Source organism: Gorilla gorilla, chromosome 2, assembly GCF_029281585.2.
Source record: "Gorilla gorilla gorilla isolate KB3781 chromosome 2, NHGRI_mGorGor1-v2.1_pri, whole genome shotgun sequence".
NCBI lineage: Eukaryota > Metazoa > Chordata > Mammalia > Primates > Hominidae > Gorilla > Gorilla gorilla.
Window position 1 is genome coordinate 162,555,387 of NC_086017.1, and position 14,207 is coordinate 162,569,593.

General features: G+C 36.8%; 1 protein-coding gene across 7 annotated transcripts in view; it reads left to right on the forward strand.

The window, feature by feature from the left end:
* The window catches only part of MED12L (mediator complex subunit 12L), a 348,784-nt gene that overhangs the window by 314,887 nt on the left and 19,690 nt on the right, over positions 1–14,207 (forward strand). For 3 of the 7 annotated variants that reach the window (XM_055382977.2, XM_055382978.2, XM_055382982.2), the window contains 4 exons: positions 3,621–3,671; positions 9,938–10,027; positions 11,969–12,198; positions 13,825–13,981. The exons of 1 other annotated variant lie outside the window; for it this stretch is intronic. In XM_055382977.2, coding sequence (XP_055238952.2) covers positions 3,621–3,671; positions 9,938–10,027; positions 11,969–12,198; positions 13,825–13,981 — 528 coding nt within the window. The remainder of the gene's footprint in view (positions 1–3,620; positions 3,672–9,937; positions 10,028–11,968; positions 12,199–13,824; positions 13,982–14,207) is intronic. 3 more of the 7 variants (XM_055382979.2, XM_019023183.4, XM_055382980.2) reach the window with 2 other exon arrangements.

The window sequence follows — 14,207 nt, forward strand, 5'->3', positions numbered from 1 at the left end:
GCTGCTTATTAGTATTTTTATGGTTTGTTATTTCAAAAGAAATTCATTTCCCCTAACAATATTGTTTTCTTAAATATGTTAAGCTTTAAAATAAAAGCATATCAAATGGTTTACTTGTATAATTACATAAATTGCCATTAATAGGATTGGTTTAATCCTCATTTGCTTAGTGGTTACCAATAGAACAAACTCATAAAAAGGAATGTTGTTTTGTCATCCTAATTGTCATTTTAGCTTCTTAGAGTGGTGTATTTTTGTTCTTTAAATACTGTGATACTTGAGAGACTTACTCCATTCTCAGTGTTAATAGTATCACTGTATTTTATTTTTCACATATTCTGTTAGAACTATCACAGAATATAGAATATTGGTTATAATGCAAAATGCTGCTTTAATTATTTTCCGCTCATTCCTTTCTTATACTCGGTATTTTTCTTTTGACAACAGGAACTTTTTTTCATCTCACCTCACCATCCCCCTCACTATATCGATCATCTAGGGAAGGAGCTTGCAGAAGGAATATTAAGGAACTTTCTTTTTTTTTTCTTGAGACAGGGTCTCCCTCTGTCGCCCAGGCTGGAGTGCAGTGGCCTAATCTCCACTCACTGCAACCTCTGCTTCCCGGGTTCAAGCGATTCTCCTGCCTCAGCCTCCCGAGTAGCTGGGACTACAGGCATGCACCACCCCACCTGGCTGATTTTTGTATTTGTAATAGAGACAGTGTTTTACCATGTTGGCCAGGCTGGTCTCGAACTCCTGACCTCAGGTGATCCACCTGTCTCGACCTCCTATAGTGCTGGGATTATAGGCGCAAGCCCCCGCGCCAGGCCTTAAGGAACTTTCATACCCCTCACAATATCGACATCTAGGGAAGGGGCTTGCAGAAGCAATCTAAAGTTTTGACCCAGGAAAAGAACTTTATTCCTTGATTTATGGTGTTGCTGTATCCTGATTTTTCCTTTCAGTATACTAAATTATTTTATTTTTCTTTGTAATAATTCCAGACAGCATATTTTCAAGAGTCCAAAGAAGGATAGACAGAAGATATGTTTAGCTTGAATTGATTCAGACAAATTGGTTAAAAAATGCACTTGGTTATAGGCTCCATACAGATCATTAATCATAAGGATTTTTCAGGACAGAAAAGAGGAAGATTCCTTTCAGAGGACAGGAATGTGTGCCCAGTTATAGCTAGTATATGTAGCGACTTGTAAAGAGGTTAGGTTATCCACCATGGAGCAGGTCCCATCATTTGTGTATCCAAATCAAGGAAATAGGTAATTTAAAGAATGAAGGATGACTGAGTCAGAACCTCCCAGAGCTGTTAGCTCCTTGGCAAAAATGAATCTGTGACTTCATGGGAACATGCTCTTGGATTACCATTTAAATTGAGTAATTACCCTTTGTTCGGTAATTGATCTCCCACCCTAAGGAAATGGTATTACCTTGGAATATGTTTATTTTCTCTATCCCTCCCACTCACTCTTTAATGGTATACGTATTTCAAGCATAGAGATGAGAATAGAAAATAATGTAATAATCACTAATGCACTTACTAGCTTTATTAAATAATATTCTTCCATAATGCTGTAGATTATTTTTTAAAAAAAAATTACAGATGTGGATGAGTCTCCTTGTATCATCATTTCCCTCCCTTCTTCTAAAGTGGGAATCCCCATCATGATTTAGCGTTTTACTTTCTTATGCATGTTTGTATGCTTCTAATCTATACGTTTGCATCCATCAACATAAACATTGTACAGTATTACTTTGTAGATTTGAAATGTTACATAAATGTTCTCACATGTGTTGTATTATTTTGCGGCTTTTTTGTAGCTAATATTTTAATTATTTCTACTTTGTTTTATGTAGTTATATTCATTCATTTATCCTGTTGGATGTTATTTCATTATGAATATTAATATGTTATTTATTCATTCTGTTGATGGTCATTTAATTTATTCAGTTTTTTTGTTTTTTTTTTTAACTGTTAACTGTTACAGTAAACATTCTTTTACATTTCTTCTATACATGTGGAAAGTTTTAGGGTGTGTACCTGAACACGGAAATGCTGATTGATTTTGAAAGTGGTGGTGATTCCTCTTAGAATAGTATATGAGCATTTTTCTTTCTCCATATTCCCACCAATGCTTGGTGTTATCAGACCTTATTTTTCTCAATCAGAGCAGGTGAAATGGTATTATATTATGACATCTTAATTTGCATTGTCCTGATTACCTGTGAGTTTAACCATTTTTTATAACTTTGCTAGCTATTCAGGTTTTCCCTTTTGTAAATTTCCTGATCATGTAAATAGAGCATATTTCAAATTATAGTCTCATTTGTTAAAGGTAGGCAAAATAGTCTTGTTGAAACGTATTTTGAGTATTGATAACTAATGTGTTTATTCAGAGGGTGTAATTAATATACATTTCAATGACAAAAATGAACTTAGGAGAAGAAAACCACTGTCCTGGTAAATATGTCCTAAACCCTATCATTTTGGTTTTTGGGTAGAAAGCATGTTCAGGGAGGTGGGTGCTTCACTTATTACTTATATCTGGTATTTCTCTGTTTATTTGAATGATGAGGAAGGTGCTGATTTTATTTGCTAAAATTATGATTAGGCAAATATAATGAGCTCAGAGATAGTGTTTGCAGCTTGATTTTTATGAGAGAGGGCGGAAGATTGGATGGAGGAGTGAGGAAATGAATCACCAATACAAGCATGGCAGCTGGATCTAAAGACCAATGTACAAATGCAATGAATTATGTATCTATATGTAAAATGGTGAGAATAGGTATTATTTGCCTGGGAAATTCCTCCTATACTTTCTAATCCTCAGTATAGTAAAATGCTTTTTCTATTATTGGTGAAATCCTTTGCTTCATCTCTATCTCCAGAACTCAGTGAGCTCAGGGAAACTTTTAACATCTCAGTAATATATCCTTTGGCATTTGAATATATAAATGATTTAGAAAGGGACTCATTTAGTTGAGAAATAGCAATTTTCCCCAGGTATTCAGTTGACTTTTCCTAAATCAGATTACCTTTTAGTGTGCAAACAGTGGTCGCACTATAAATGTTTGCTGTCTACTGTGATTGGTTGAATGTGTGGTTAACCTGATGATCTCTTCTTACTTGGATTTACTGGGGATGGGGCTAATTACATCCTTCAAGAACATATGGCCTGCTGACTTGTTTACTTAATGTCTTGTCTGCTTAATGTGACCCACATGTCCTGAGCTCCCCCACTGGCCCTAGGGCGGGAAGGACCCTAGCCCCCTGTTGGTCACATGGGGGTTCCAAAGCCCCTTAGTTGCAGCACGTTTTGGTGTCTGGTATCTCCTCTACTTCTTTTATGTCACCATTTAACCTCCATGTTGTGCTATTCTAGTATATGAATATCACCATATTGTTTATCAGTGTTGCAGTCTGTAGTGAGGATGTTTGACATATGAATTAATAAAACCCTTATAGGGCCTATGTTTTTAAGTCTTGACTTCCTGCAACATTGTTTTAAATGAAATAGTTCATATGTATTTTGGCTACCCACGTCATTAGGCTAAAAAATCTTATCTGTATTGTCTGCCGTTTTCTTGCTGTCCCCTTTCTGTAGGACTTCTGTAACTCTGCTGTCTCCCTTCTGGAAGACTTTGACAACATAATGGTAACACCCCTGCTGTCATTCCTTCCTTTTTCTTTCTTTTTTCTTTTTTTTTTAAATAAATTTTTATAGCATTGCCCTTTGAACGTCAAAATGAGAAGCAGGTTTTTCTGTAGCTGGTAATAATTATAGTCTTCATTTCACTGTTACTCGGTTTATGTTTGAGACTGTAACACAGAATCATGAATGCATTGACCATGTTTAATTTAATGGAAGTTTTTTTCTGAAAATGCACCCCTTTGATTGCCTCATGATTTCCATCATATACATCTATGGTATAGAAACCAATAGACATTCATGGCCTGGGCTTGGGAACATAGACCAGTTCGTGCACCTTCATCTCAGTCCCAGTTTTGAACCTGTCTATTCCTGAGCTCTTGCTTCTCTCTATGGTAATTTATATCATTAGTAGAGGAATGCATGGCATGCTGATTCATAGGCCAATGCAAGATAATGAAAACTGTGGTTATGAAACTTACCCTCTCATCACATCCCACTCACTGGCTATTCCCAAAATCTCAACGGAACACATCATCTCTATTTTCTTTCCAGTATGGAGAAGATTTTTTTTTTGAGCATAGGTCTTGTGCATGCATGTCATAAGACTTCATCTCTACTGCTTTGCCTGGGCTAGCTAAGAGTGCATGTTTTGCATTAAATTACTTATAGGTTTCTGTATCAGGTAGCCAGCCCACAACATAAACCCAAGAAGCATTAGAATAAAAAAGAGCACACATCTCAGATGTGACTGTAAGTTAACTTGTTTCACTGCCATTTTAATGGGTAACATTATCTATACATTGATAAAAATATCCTTAACTGCATATTCAAACTTTGAAAATATTTAGGTTATTTAATACTTGTTGTATAGGCATTTTCTCCAATAGTTATTTCAGCAAAGGAAAGCTTGGAAACTTTTCTGAAAAGACTCAGTTTTTCTTGACAGTTTATGGTATTCAGGGGGCAGGTGAGGATTTTATTGAAAAACTTGAGTTAAACTATGAAGTTCAAAAATGTTTTGGAGACAGCTTATGTTTGCTATAGGGCATTGTTTATTATTCAGGTGATAATGTAATTCAGATAGAAAACAATTTGCATCAATCACTGGCTTTTTAAAAAATATTTTTATTGACAGCTATTTTATGTATAAGTATTTAAAGTCAAAAGAAGTTTCCGTGATTTCTATATTAATTCAAAGTAATGAAAATGTGTATTTTTGCTATCCATTTTACCACTCTTATTTTTCTATAATATTCTGCTTTCTTAGGAAGTTAATGAATCTATACTCAATCAGTTCTTATAATTTATGGACATGCTAATATCATAAAGGTTCATTACTGTATGGGATGTGTTTGTTTTAGAATGAATCAGACTATTCTAGCAGTTAGTTACTGTTCATTGATTCCCAACCAAGTCATATTTGAGGTGAAAGCTTTTAAAAGTATCAAGCATAACTAGCCAACAAGCCCTCTTATAATTTAGAATTTCCTCTCTCTGTTGTCTGCAGTTGAAATAAACCAGTATGATGTGATGACCACAACTTCTGGTTCATACCATGTGGTGTTTTAGCCTAAAGCACTCAGTAACTTCCAAACTAGGAGTTATAAATAAAACCCTTTCTGCTAGGTGACTTGTAAAACATTACCCACTGGTTTTTGTTATGTGCCTTTTATTACTTTTTTCCAAATCAGTATTTCCAGAAACCAAGTCACAAAATCTGGCTGTGGTTTTTATAGATATAACTTGTCTCTCTACTTGTAACCCTTAAACACTACTGAAAAATTACTAAATAAGGATTTGAATCATTACTAGTAAATTGAGTGGATAGGAAACTCCTGATTCTAAAATGCTCTGATTATAATCCTTACTGATTGCTAATTGGAGGTATAACCAGTCCTACATGAAAAGGAGATCTTCACATTTTCTCATTTGATTGAGGGTGTAGTTGCTAATACAGATCAGATTAAGACACAGAAGAATGAAAATTATGTTCGAGGATCATTTATTAAAAATTTAAAACTTATCGGATGCATTCATTTCAAATTATGCCAAAAGCCTTTGAGTCAACATCTCTTTGAGCTCACATACTTCTGTCTAATTAAAAAATACAGCAGTAAGAGAGAGAACTCTTCTTATAAAGGTTAGGAAGATAGGTCAATATTGAACAGCACAGCTTCTTTAGAAGTTTTTTAAAAATGGACATTTTAGAAAGTACCTATTTATTTAATGTTATATTTTGTTTATAGAGGTAAGCCCAAAGCAGAGTGCATGAAAATGAAGTAAAGAGACCATGTGTAGGAATTTACCTCAGGTAGCAATGTAGAGATGGGCTTATGCAATTATTAGACTGTCCCAGTTCTCTGTAGATCATTCCCTTTGCACATACAAGTCAGGTATCTGAGCCATGGAAGCTTGAGCAGGGAACAAATATCTTATTCTCTCTTACTGATATGCTTAAAATCACATAGCACCTGGCTAGACACAAATATGCCACCAAAAACCATCTTCCTGCAGGCTGGATGCAGTGGCTCATACCTGTAATCCCAACACTTTAGGAGGCCAAGGTTGGAGGATCTCTTGAGTCCAGGAATTTGAGGCCACAGTGAAGTATGATCTTGCCACTGTACTACAGCCTTGGCAACAAAGTGAGATGCTGTCTCACTTTGTGTTTCACATAAACAAAAACAAACAAATCAGGTTCCCATATAGTTCTCTCCATGCATTAAAAAATATGAAGTTAAAGTGGCCTCAGTTGTTTTGGTTGAGCAGAATAAATAGGGAGAAATTAAGTTACTCTTCAGATACTAATGCTGGCAGGAAGAAGAAATCATTAGAATGATAGATGCTAAACATTAAATTAAATTTGAGTTTTCAAAAGATGGAGCTGACAACTGTGAGGCAATTAGAAAGCACTTGGTAAAGTAATTGATGCTCAAACATAAACCCTAATTTGCCTCTGGATTTCTTGGTTAACAGATAAACTAAATTAAATCTTAGTTATTCTGAACAGATATTTACTGAGCACTTACTATATGTGCTAGGCACTAATTAAAAATAAAGCTTAAAAATTTTTCAGAAATTAACAGATAACTAAGGTGACCAGATGTCCTGATTTGCCAGGCATGGTCTCACTTTGCCCTCTTGCCCTGTCTTGTCCTAGTTTGGATGACATGTTAGATCGTCTATTCTTGGTTTAATGTGGCCAAACCCATGCCTACCAACATTTAAAAGTTTTTTTTACTAATTCTCAGTCTCTAGTTTCCTTGATTATTCCCACATTGTGGTTCTTATTTAACATTTGTAAAATATTTCAAGTTATTAAAGAACTTATTCATTCTGTTCTCAACTAATTGAACTGTTTCTACAAATTGAAATAATGTGTTCCTGACATTATTCTTGGAAAAACAAAGAAAAGTAGGAATCCATTTCATTCTGATAGTAGAGATTAGGGTGTTTTCTTTTTAGGAGCACATGATGATAACAGCTATGCATGGCAAAATTGGGAAGTGCTAGGCAAATAGGGATGTTTGTGATTTTCTCAGGGAGAATATTGCATATCTGAATTATTTTCCATACTTAAGTAGTATGTTGGGACAAACTGGTGGTCAGGAGGGAACATAACATGCTCACATATAAATAGTTCACCTTTAGACATAAAGGTGGAAAATTTTAGGGTGTGTACCTGAACATGGTATAAAACTATATACAAAAACTATATTTCCATTTGTATTTCTTTTTCCTTTTAAAAGTATGGCACAATTTTCTGAATGTTTTGTGATTTTTAAAAATGTAGAATAATAGTTTTCAGTTTCCATTTCTTCTTCCTTTTTTTTTTTTTTTTTTGTTTGAGATAGGGTCTCATTCTGGTGCCCAGGCTGGAGTGCAGTGGCACGATCTTGGCTCACTGCAACCTCTGCCTCCCAGGCTCAAGGAGTCCTCTCACCTCAACCTTCCAAGTAGCTGAGACTACAGGCACGTGTCAGCACATCCAGCTAATTTTTTTTATTTTTTGTAGAGATGGGATTTCACCATGTTGCCCAGGCTGGTCTCGAACTGCTGGACTCAGGTGATTCACCCGCCTCGGCCTCCCAAAGTGCTGAGATTAGAGGCGTGAGCCACCGCACCTGCCCAGTTCCTATTTCTTAAATTCCCATGATCTCAACTAATATATGTAAATAAGCATATTGCCCAATAGCTCAGATATATACCTTATTAGTATTCTAGCTCCCCCCACCATGTAAGTCATAATGTGTTTCATAAAGTTCTTCAATAAAAGCAAAAGAAGAGCAAAGAGTTAGAAAACATCTGCTTTATGCATCTGAATGCAGCTGTCACATGCAGATCGCATCCTGCTTCCCACAAAGCCAAAAGAGGGCACGAGTGTTATAAACTACCTATAGATCCCTAGATTCTAACTCATATATAAATAGTTGATTTTTCTGTTTTGTAAAAATGGTAATATACATATATTTGTCTCTACAAAGAAGCACAACAGTATGTCTCAGGGACCTTGTATGATGCTAGTGTCCAGGAGTGGTCTTTAAGGATCTGGTTGATTTAATTATTCCTTGGCATAGTGTTTGGAGGATCAAGAGCCATTTGGATTCTTTGGAAGAACAGTTTTAGGCTCCTGATGGTCATACTGTCATGGTATGGGTTCTCACAGAGGAAGTTTGGGCTATTTTTCTCTAACCCAAGCAAATGGAGATACAATTGTTTTTTAACAGATTAATGAGCTAGAGACTAAGAGTATCTTCATGATAGCCTACTCTGAAAGTAAGATTCTTGTATGTATAAATACCCTCAGAGGTATACTCAAAAATTTATGTTTCATTCATGTGTAGATAGATAGTCACCTAGAGAGATGCTAAAGTTTCGTAAATGGCCCCGTGATTTTTTTTGTGGGGATCAGAGAAAGGGCTTAACTGTCTTAGGTATGCATTTGGTTTTGGTATCTCATTAATAAGTCTTAATAGAGATTGTCCTTTTGGTTTCTCATTAGGATGATTTTAAGAGGCTATATGTCCTTAAAGAATAAGCACCAAATAAGTATTTTCATCCTTAATGTCACACATGGAGGCATCTCATGATAATGGAAAGAGCCCTAGGCTTTCAAGTCAGACTTCCTGGAGTTTAGATCATGGCACTGCCAGGTCTTGCTGGGCAAGTTTGCTAAGTTGCTTAAGCTCTTTGAGCCTGGCTTTTCCTGTCTGAAGAAGATGAGGATGATGCTCCTTTCCTATAGGGTTCTTGTGAGAAAATGAGAGTAAGAACCAGAAGCCCAGCCTCTGAAATATGATCGATTCTTAATAATCGTTGATATCCTTCCTCTTAAGCTACATATTTATCCCTTTCTCCCTGCTAGAAATACCTACACTACTTTTCAAACACATTAAAATAGCTTTATGTAACTATAATTTAGCACTTTTTAAAATGAGAATCTCTGTTAAAGACAGTAGTAAAATAATCCTACAATAAATCTCATTCTTTACAATCAGTAAGTCCTGAAAAAAAAAACAGAGTGGTAGGAAACTAGGGTTATTTTTATGATTATTACTGCAAGCTTCCATGAAGTAACTTCTGCCACCAAAACGTAAAACACACATACCATTGCTCTTGTGAATATATTTGTTTTCTTATGGCCAAAACATGTATTAGATTAAGATTGGTGAACAGATGTTAATTGGTTTTATTTTGCATTGTAGTTGGTTGGAATTGCTTGCCATTAACTTACAAAATTTATCGACTATATTCTCATTGATTTTTAGAGTCATAGAAAGTACTAAATGTATTCCTTGAATATCTGGCTAAATAGGCAATTAGTAGGTCACTGTGAAGAAGCTTCATTAAAAAGTCATAAAAATTTTATATGCCACCGTGTGTCTGTACCACACGTTCTCTTCCCTGTATAGGCACTGGGTAGTGCAGCCCTGTGGTTCCAGATTTCACACTTAGTGGGACATTTATACCCTGGCATGTATTGGAAGCCAGCTGACAGCCTCTCTGCTGAGCGGACCATTGATAACTTAGGCTTGTATTTATGGCTTTGTTATCACTGGGAAAATCTGTAGTCTTCTTTGGAAGGAATAAGTTCAACAGTCTAAACACATAGGATATTGATGAGAAATAATATTTAATACATTTTGAAAATCTTTGAGTTCTTTATCCATGTAATGAGATTAGATGTGGGTTATTTGGATTATTAACCAGAAGCTCAAATCAAGCCCTTGCTGTTATGATCAAGAGTTTGCTTTGGCTTTGTTTTCCAGGGCCAGCCGGGGGACCAGGCTGCTCTCTTTGCTGCGCAAGCACGGCCCTCCCCTCAGCTCCCTCAGTATCCAGGGCTGCAGCAAGCACAGGTACCCACATTTGCTTTGTAGGTACTGACAGGATTTTCAAAGCTCTTTATTGGAGGTGGGAAATTAAGTAAATAGAATATATCAACTCCCTATAGGGTCTAGAACTTGATTACTTCTTCTACTTATAGATTATAATTGATCTTTCAAAAAAGCGTGATCAGGATTGTTGAAGTCTTAGGATTGATTAAGGAGCATAAAACATTCTGGAAAACCCTTTAAAAGTGTAAATTCAAACCTTTTATTAGTGATGATTGTAGATATTGAAATACTTAACAATCCCAGAGTTACTTCTTTTATGTTATAATGTATAATGATGTAATTCAGTTTTGAAGTCATCATATTTGGGCTGGACTCAGTGGCTCATGCCTGTAATCTGCACTTTGAGAGGCCAAGGTGAGAGGATTGCTTCAGCCCCAGAATTTGAGACCAGCCTGGGTAACATAGTGAGATTCAGTCTCTACAAAAGAAAATAAAAATTAAAAAATTAGCCAGGCGTGGTGGCATGCACCTATAGTCCCAGCTGCACGGGAGGCTAAAGTGGAGGATCGCTTGAGCTTGGGAGGTTGAGGTTGCAGTGAGCTGTGATCTGTTGCCTTGGGCAACAGAGCAAGACCCTGTCTCAAAATAAATAAATAAATAGAAATTGTCATATTCAAAGATAGCATCAATGAGGAATCATGGTAGAATAAGAAAATAACGGGGCTTGAAATCAGACTTTGGCACAGTTCCTAGCAACTTACTAGCTGTGTGACATTGTGTGAGTTACTTACTCTGAGCTTCGGTTTCCTTCTCTGTAAAATAGAGATGAAGTGTATGAGGACAACCTACGGAATAACCAGTGGAACTAACCTATGGAACTAACATAGTGCCTGATACGCAATATAATGCAAATCTTGAGCTATTTTTACTAATAATTTTGCTATTTCTGTATTCGTATACTCTCACCCCATCCCTCTGGGAATCAGGAACGCAGCGGTGTTGGCAAGATTGCTAGTTGGATTGACAATTCAATCTATGTCCACAGCTGAAAGAAAAGCCCACATTGGCCTACACAGGCACTGCGTCCTTCAGCCTGGATCCATTCACGCTGCCTGCTAGAAGTTCATTATCCATTTCTCTGTCTTCCAAGTCAGAGGCATTAAACTACCTGAAAATGTGGTGCTTTGAGGATTTGAAGAGCAATGTTGTTCTACCTTAATTAGCATTGTGTTCTATAAATTGTACCTAGTGATCCAACAGAACTTCAGGTTTCTCTTTTCCATAAGGTGACAATATACAAAGAACTAGGTACTTGTATATTAATATTCATTAGGTAAATTAAGTGTTCACATTATTAGTAGAGTGCCAAACTAGGTCCAGCCCATACTAGAGGATAATGAACAGTTACCAATTGCACCATTCTTGGCTAAGGTATTAATAGTTTTTTGTTACTGTTTTGGAACTGGTTAGTTACTACACACACATTTATCAGACCTGAAGAGGTGTAGTCACATATTGGAAAAGTGTATTTCATTATTTTAATTTACATTTGAGCATGGGTAGCTTTTCTAATTTTGGAAATGATAATACTTCATCTGTTGAACTTTGATGTCATCTGTGCACTGAAGATTTAGATGCTTGCCTGATTATTTCTATATAGAAACATGCCCTTCTCTAAAAATAAGCAGCTAATCTTAAAAGCCAGTTTAACTAAATGAGGATTCATTTTTTTTAAATTGACATTTCTGGTGAGTCATTACACAGCCATATCATTCTGTGGCTTTTCTGAGCAGATTCCCTGCATCCAGGGTAGTCCTCCTCAAATTTTGAGTTATGAGAACCTTTGAAAACAGTGAATTTCAGGGGAGTCCTCATGGGTTTGTTTTGCCCCATATATCGTAGTGATGGGAAAGCTAGGTGATAAGTTGAAACATTGACTTCTTCCCTTGTGCCTACCTGCAGACCATGCCACAGGGCTATACAATGTATGGGACACAGATGCCTTTGCAGCAGACATCGCAGCAGCAGGCTGGCAGTGTGGTCGTGTCTCCCAGCTATAACTCCAGAGCCTATCCGGCCGCACATTCCAACCCCGTGCTAATGGAAAGACTCAGACAGATTCAGCAGCAGCCGAGTGGCTATGTTCAGCAGCAGGCCTCGCCATACCTGCAGCCCCTGACTGGCTCTCAGAGGTGATACATGTGGAAATGATGATGGCAATAATGAACAGTCACATTCTTGGGTTTCTTATGCTTATAGGGCATGGTACTTTATCATTGTTTTTATGAGCTTGCATATTTGCAAATAATTTGCATTCTGTCATCTTGTTTTTAGTAGTATCCAGATAGAGGTTCAACATAAAGAATGCTCCATCTTGTTTATTTCATTAAAGATCCTTACAGTTTTGACTCATATCTTCCAAGACATGAGTGTAACAGTCTTTAAATGATAGTGTGTTTGCTTCAGTGTTCTTTTTTTTCCTCTTCTCTTTTAAAAATTCTCTGAACATATCTAACAGAGAAAACTCTTGATTATTGTTAGGAATGCCTTACTACAGTTTGTTGATTAGAGCAATAAAATGTGTGATTACAATACTAATTGTGCATGGTGCACATGAGAGTTTTGTTATAACTTAGTTTGTACCTTTTCCACCTCAAAGATATTTGGCAAAACAGGATTATGATAGACTTTTTTCTGTTCTTGTTTAATTAGATCCCTTAGAGTGTATAACTGTACTGTCTGTTGTAGTAGCTGCCAGCCACCTGTGGCTGTTTAAATTTAGACTATTTAAAATTAAATTAATAATATAGTTCCTCAGTCACACTAGTCACATTTCAAGTGTTCAGTGGTAGCCAAATGTGGCCAGCAGGACTAGCTTCAATGGTGTGTGACGTGCGCTGTGTTTAGAAGGGCCTGTATTTAAAAAGGCTTCATGCTTAGTTTAATGCTCTGCAGTTTCTCTGTGGAAATTCTTACTAAGTTTTGATCAGGGAGGCTTGTGTTTTCGTTATTCACTGAGACCCCAAAATTATGCAGTTCGTTCTTGTGGCTAGTAGTTATCTTATTGGACAGCGCAGAGAGAAAACATTGCAGCCATCATAGAAAGTTCTGTTGGATAGTAACTGTCTTAGCAGTATGTAAAACGTGTCAATCTAGTGGATAGCAGCACAGCTCCCATCTGTTACCATCAATGGCTGCATGACGACTCCAAGTAATCGCTCTTTGGAAAGTTGGCAAGGTTGATGGTAACACATTTGAGAAAATAGATATTTTGGATAATAATTTGGAAAATGTGCATTGTATGTACAATTTTTATAATAAATAGCAGCATAGCATGGCCCACAAACTTGAATTTCAAAGCCCAAAAGTTCTGGGTTCAAATTCCATCTGTGCCATTTGCTTTCTTAATAAGTTACCTCTAGCTCTGTTTTTTCATTTTTAAAGTAGGGATAACAAAACTACTGACCTTAAAGGGCTCTCTGGTGGGGAGTAAATGAAGTAACACATTTCAGACCTTTAGTACAGTGCCTGCTTCAAAGTAAATGCTCAATTAATATTCCTCGTTGTTAAAAACTATTAAATGTTTAAAAAGTGATTTATTGCATGACTGCAATTTTACCTTAAGTCATGTGCTTGCTGTACTTTTTCAAGTGGTCACATCTATTATTTTAACCACTGGGCTTTAGTCTATTTCAGTTGTGCAAAGGATTATTGAGCACTGATTGTTTCTTGGTTGGTGTATGTCATGTGCTGGTAGCACTGATTGAAAGTTTGACATTATGCTTGGGCCTGAACCAAGTTGCATTATTCTTTGCCAGACTGAACCATCAGGCTCTACAGCAGAGCCCTCTGGTGGGCGGGGGAATTGATGCTGTGCTGACTTCTGCACATCCAAACCTTCCCTCCGTGCCCCTGCCTCAGGATCCCATGAGACCCAGACAGCCGCAAGTTCGACAGCAGCAGAGACTCCTCCAGGTACGGGGCAGGGAGATGAGGGCAATGCCATCACCCTTCAGACAGTGCAAATATGCAACAGTCATAAAAAATGAAAAACACTATAGTTGTCAATTGCCAAATTCCAAGGATCCCTGTGGATTTGATGCTAGGAGCTACATTGGTACAATTTAGTTACAACTTGGCAAGAATTTTATTTTCTCTGTGTATCTACCAGGTTATGGGCAGAAGAGTACGTTTTGCAGAA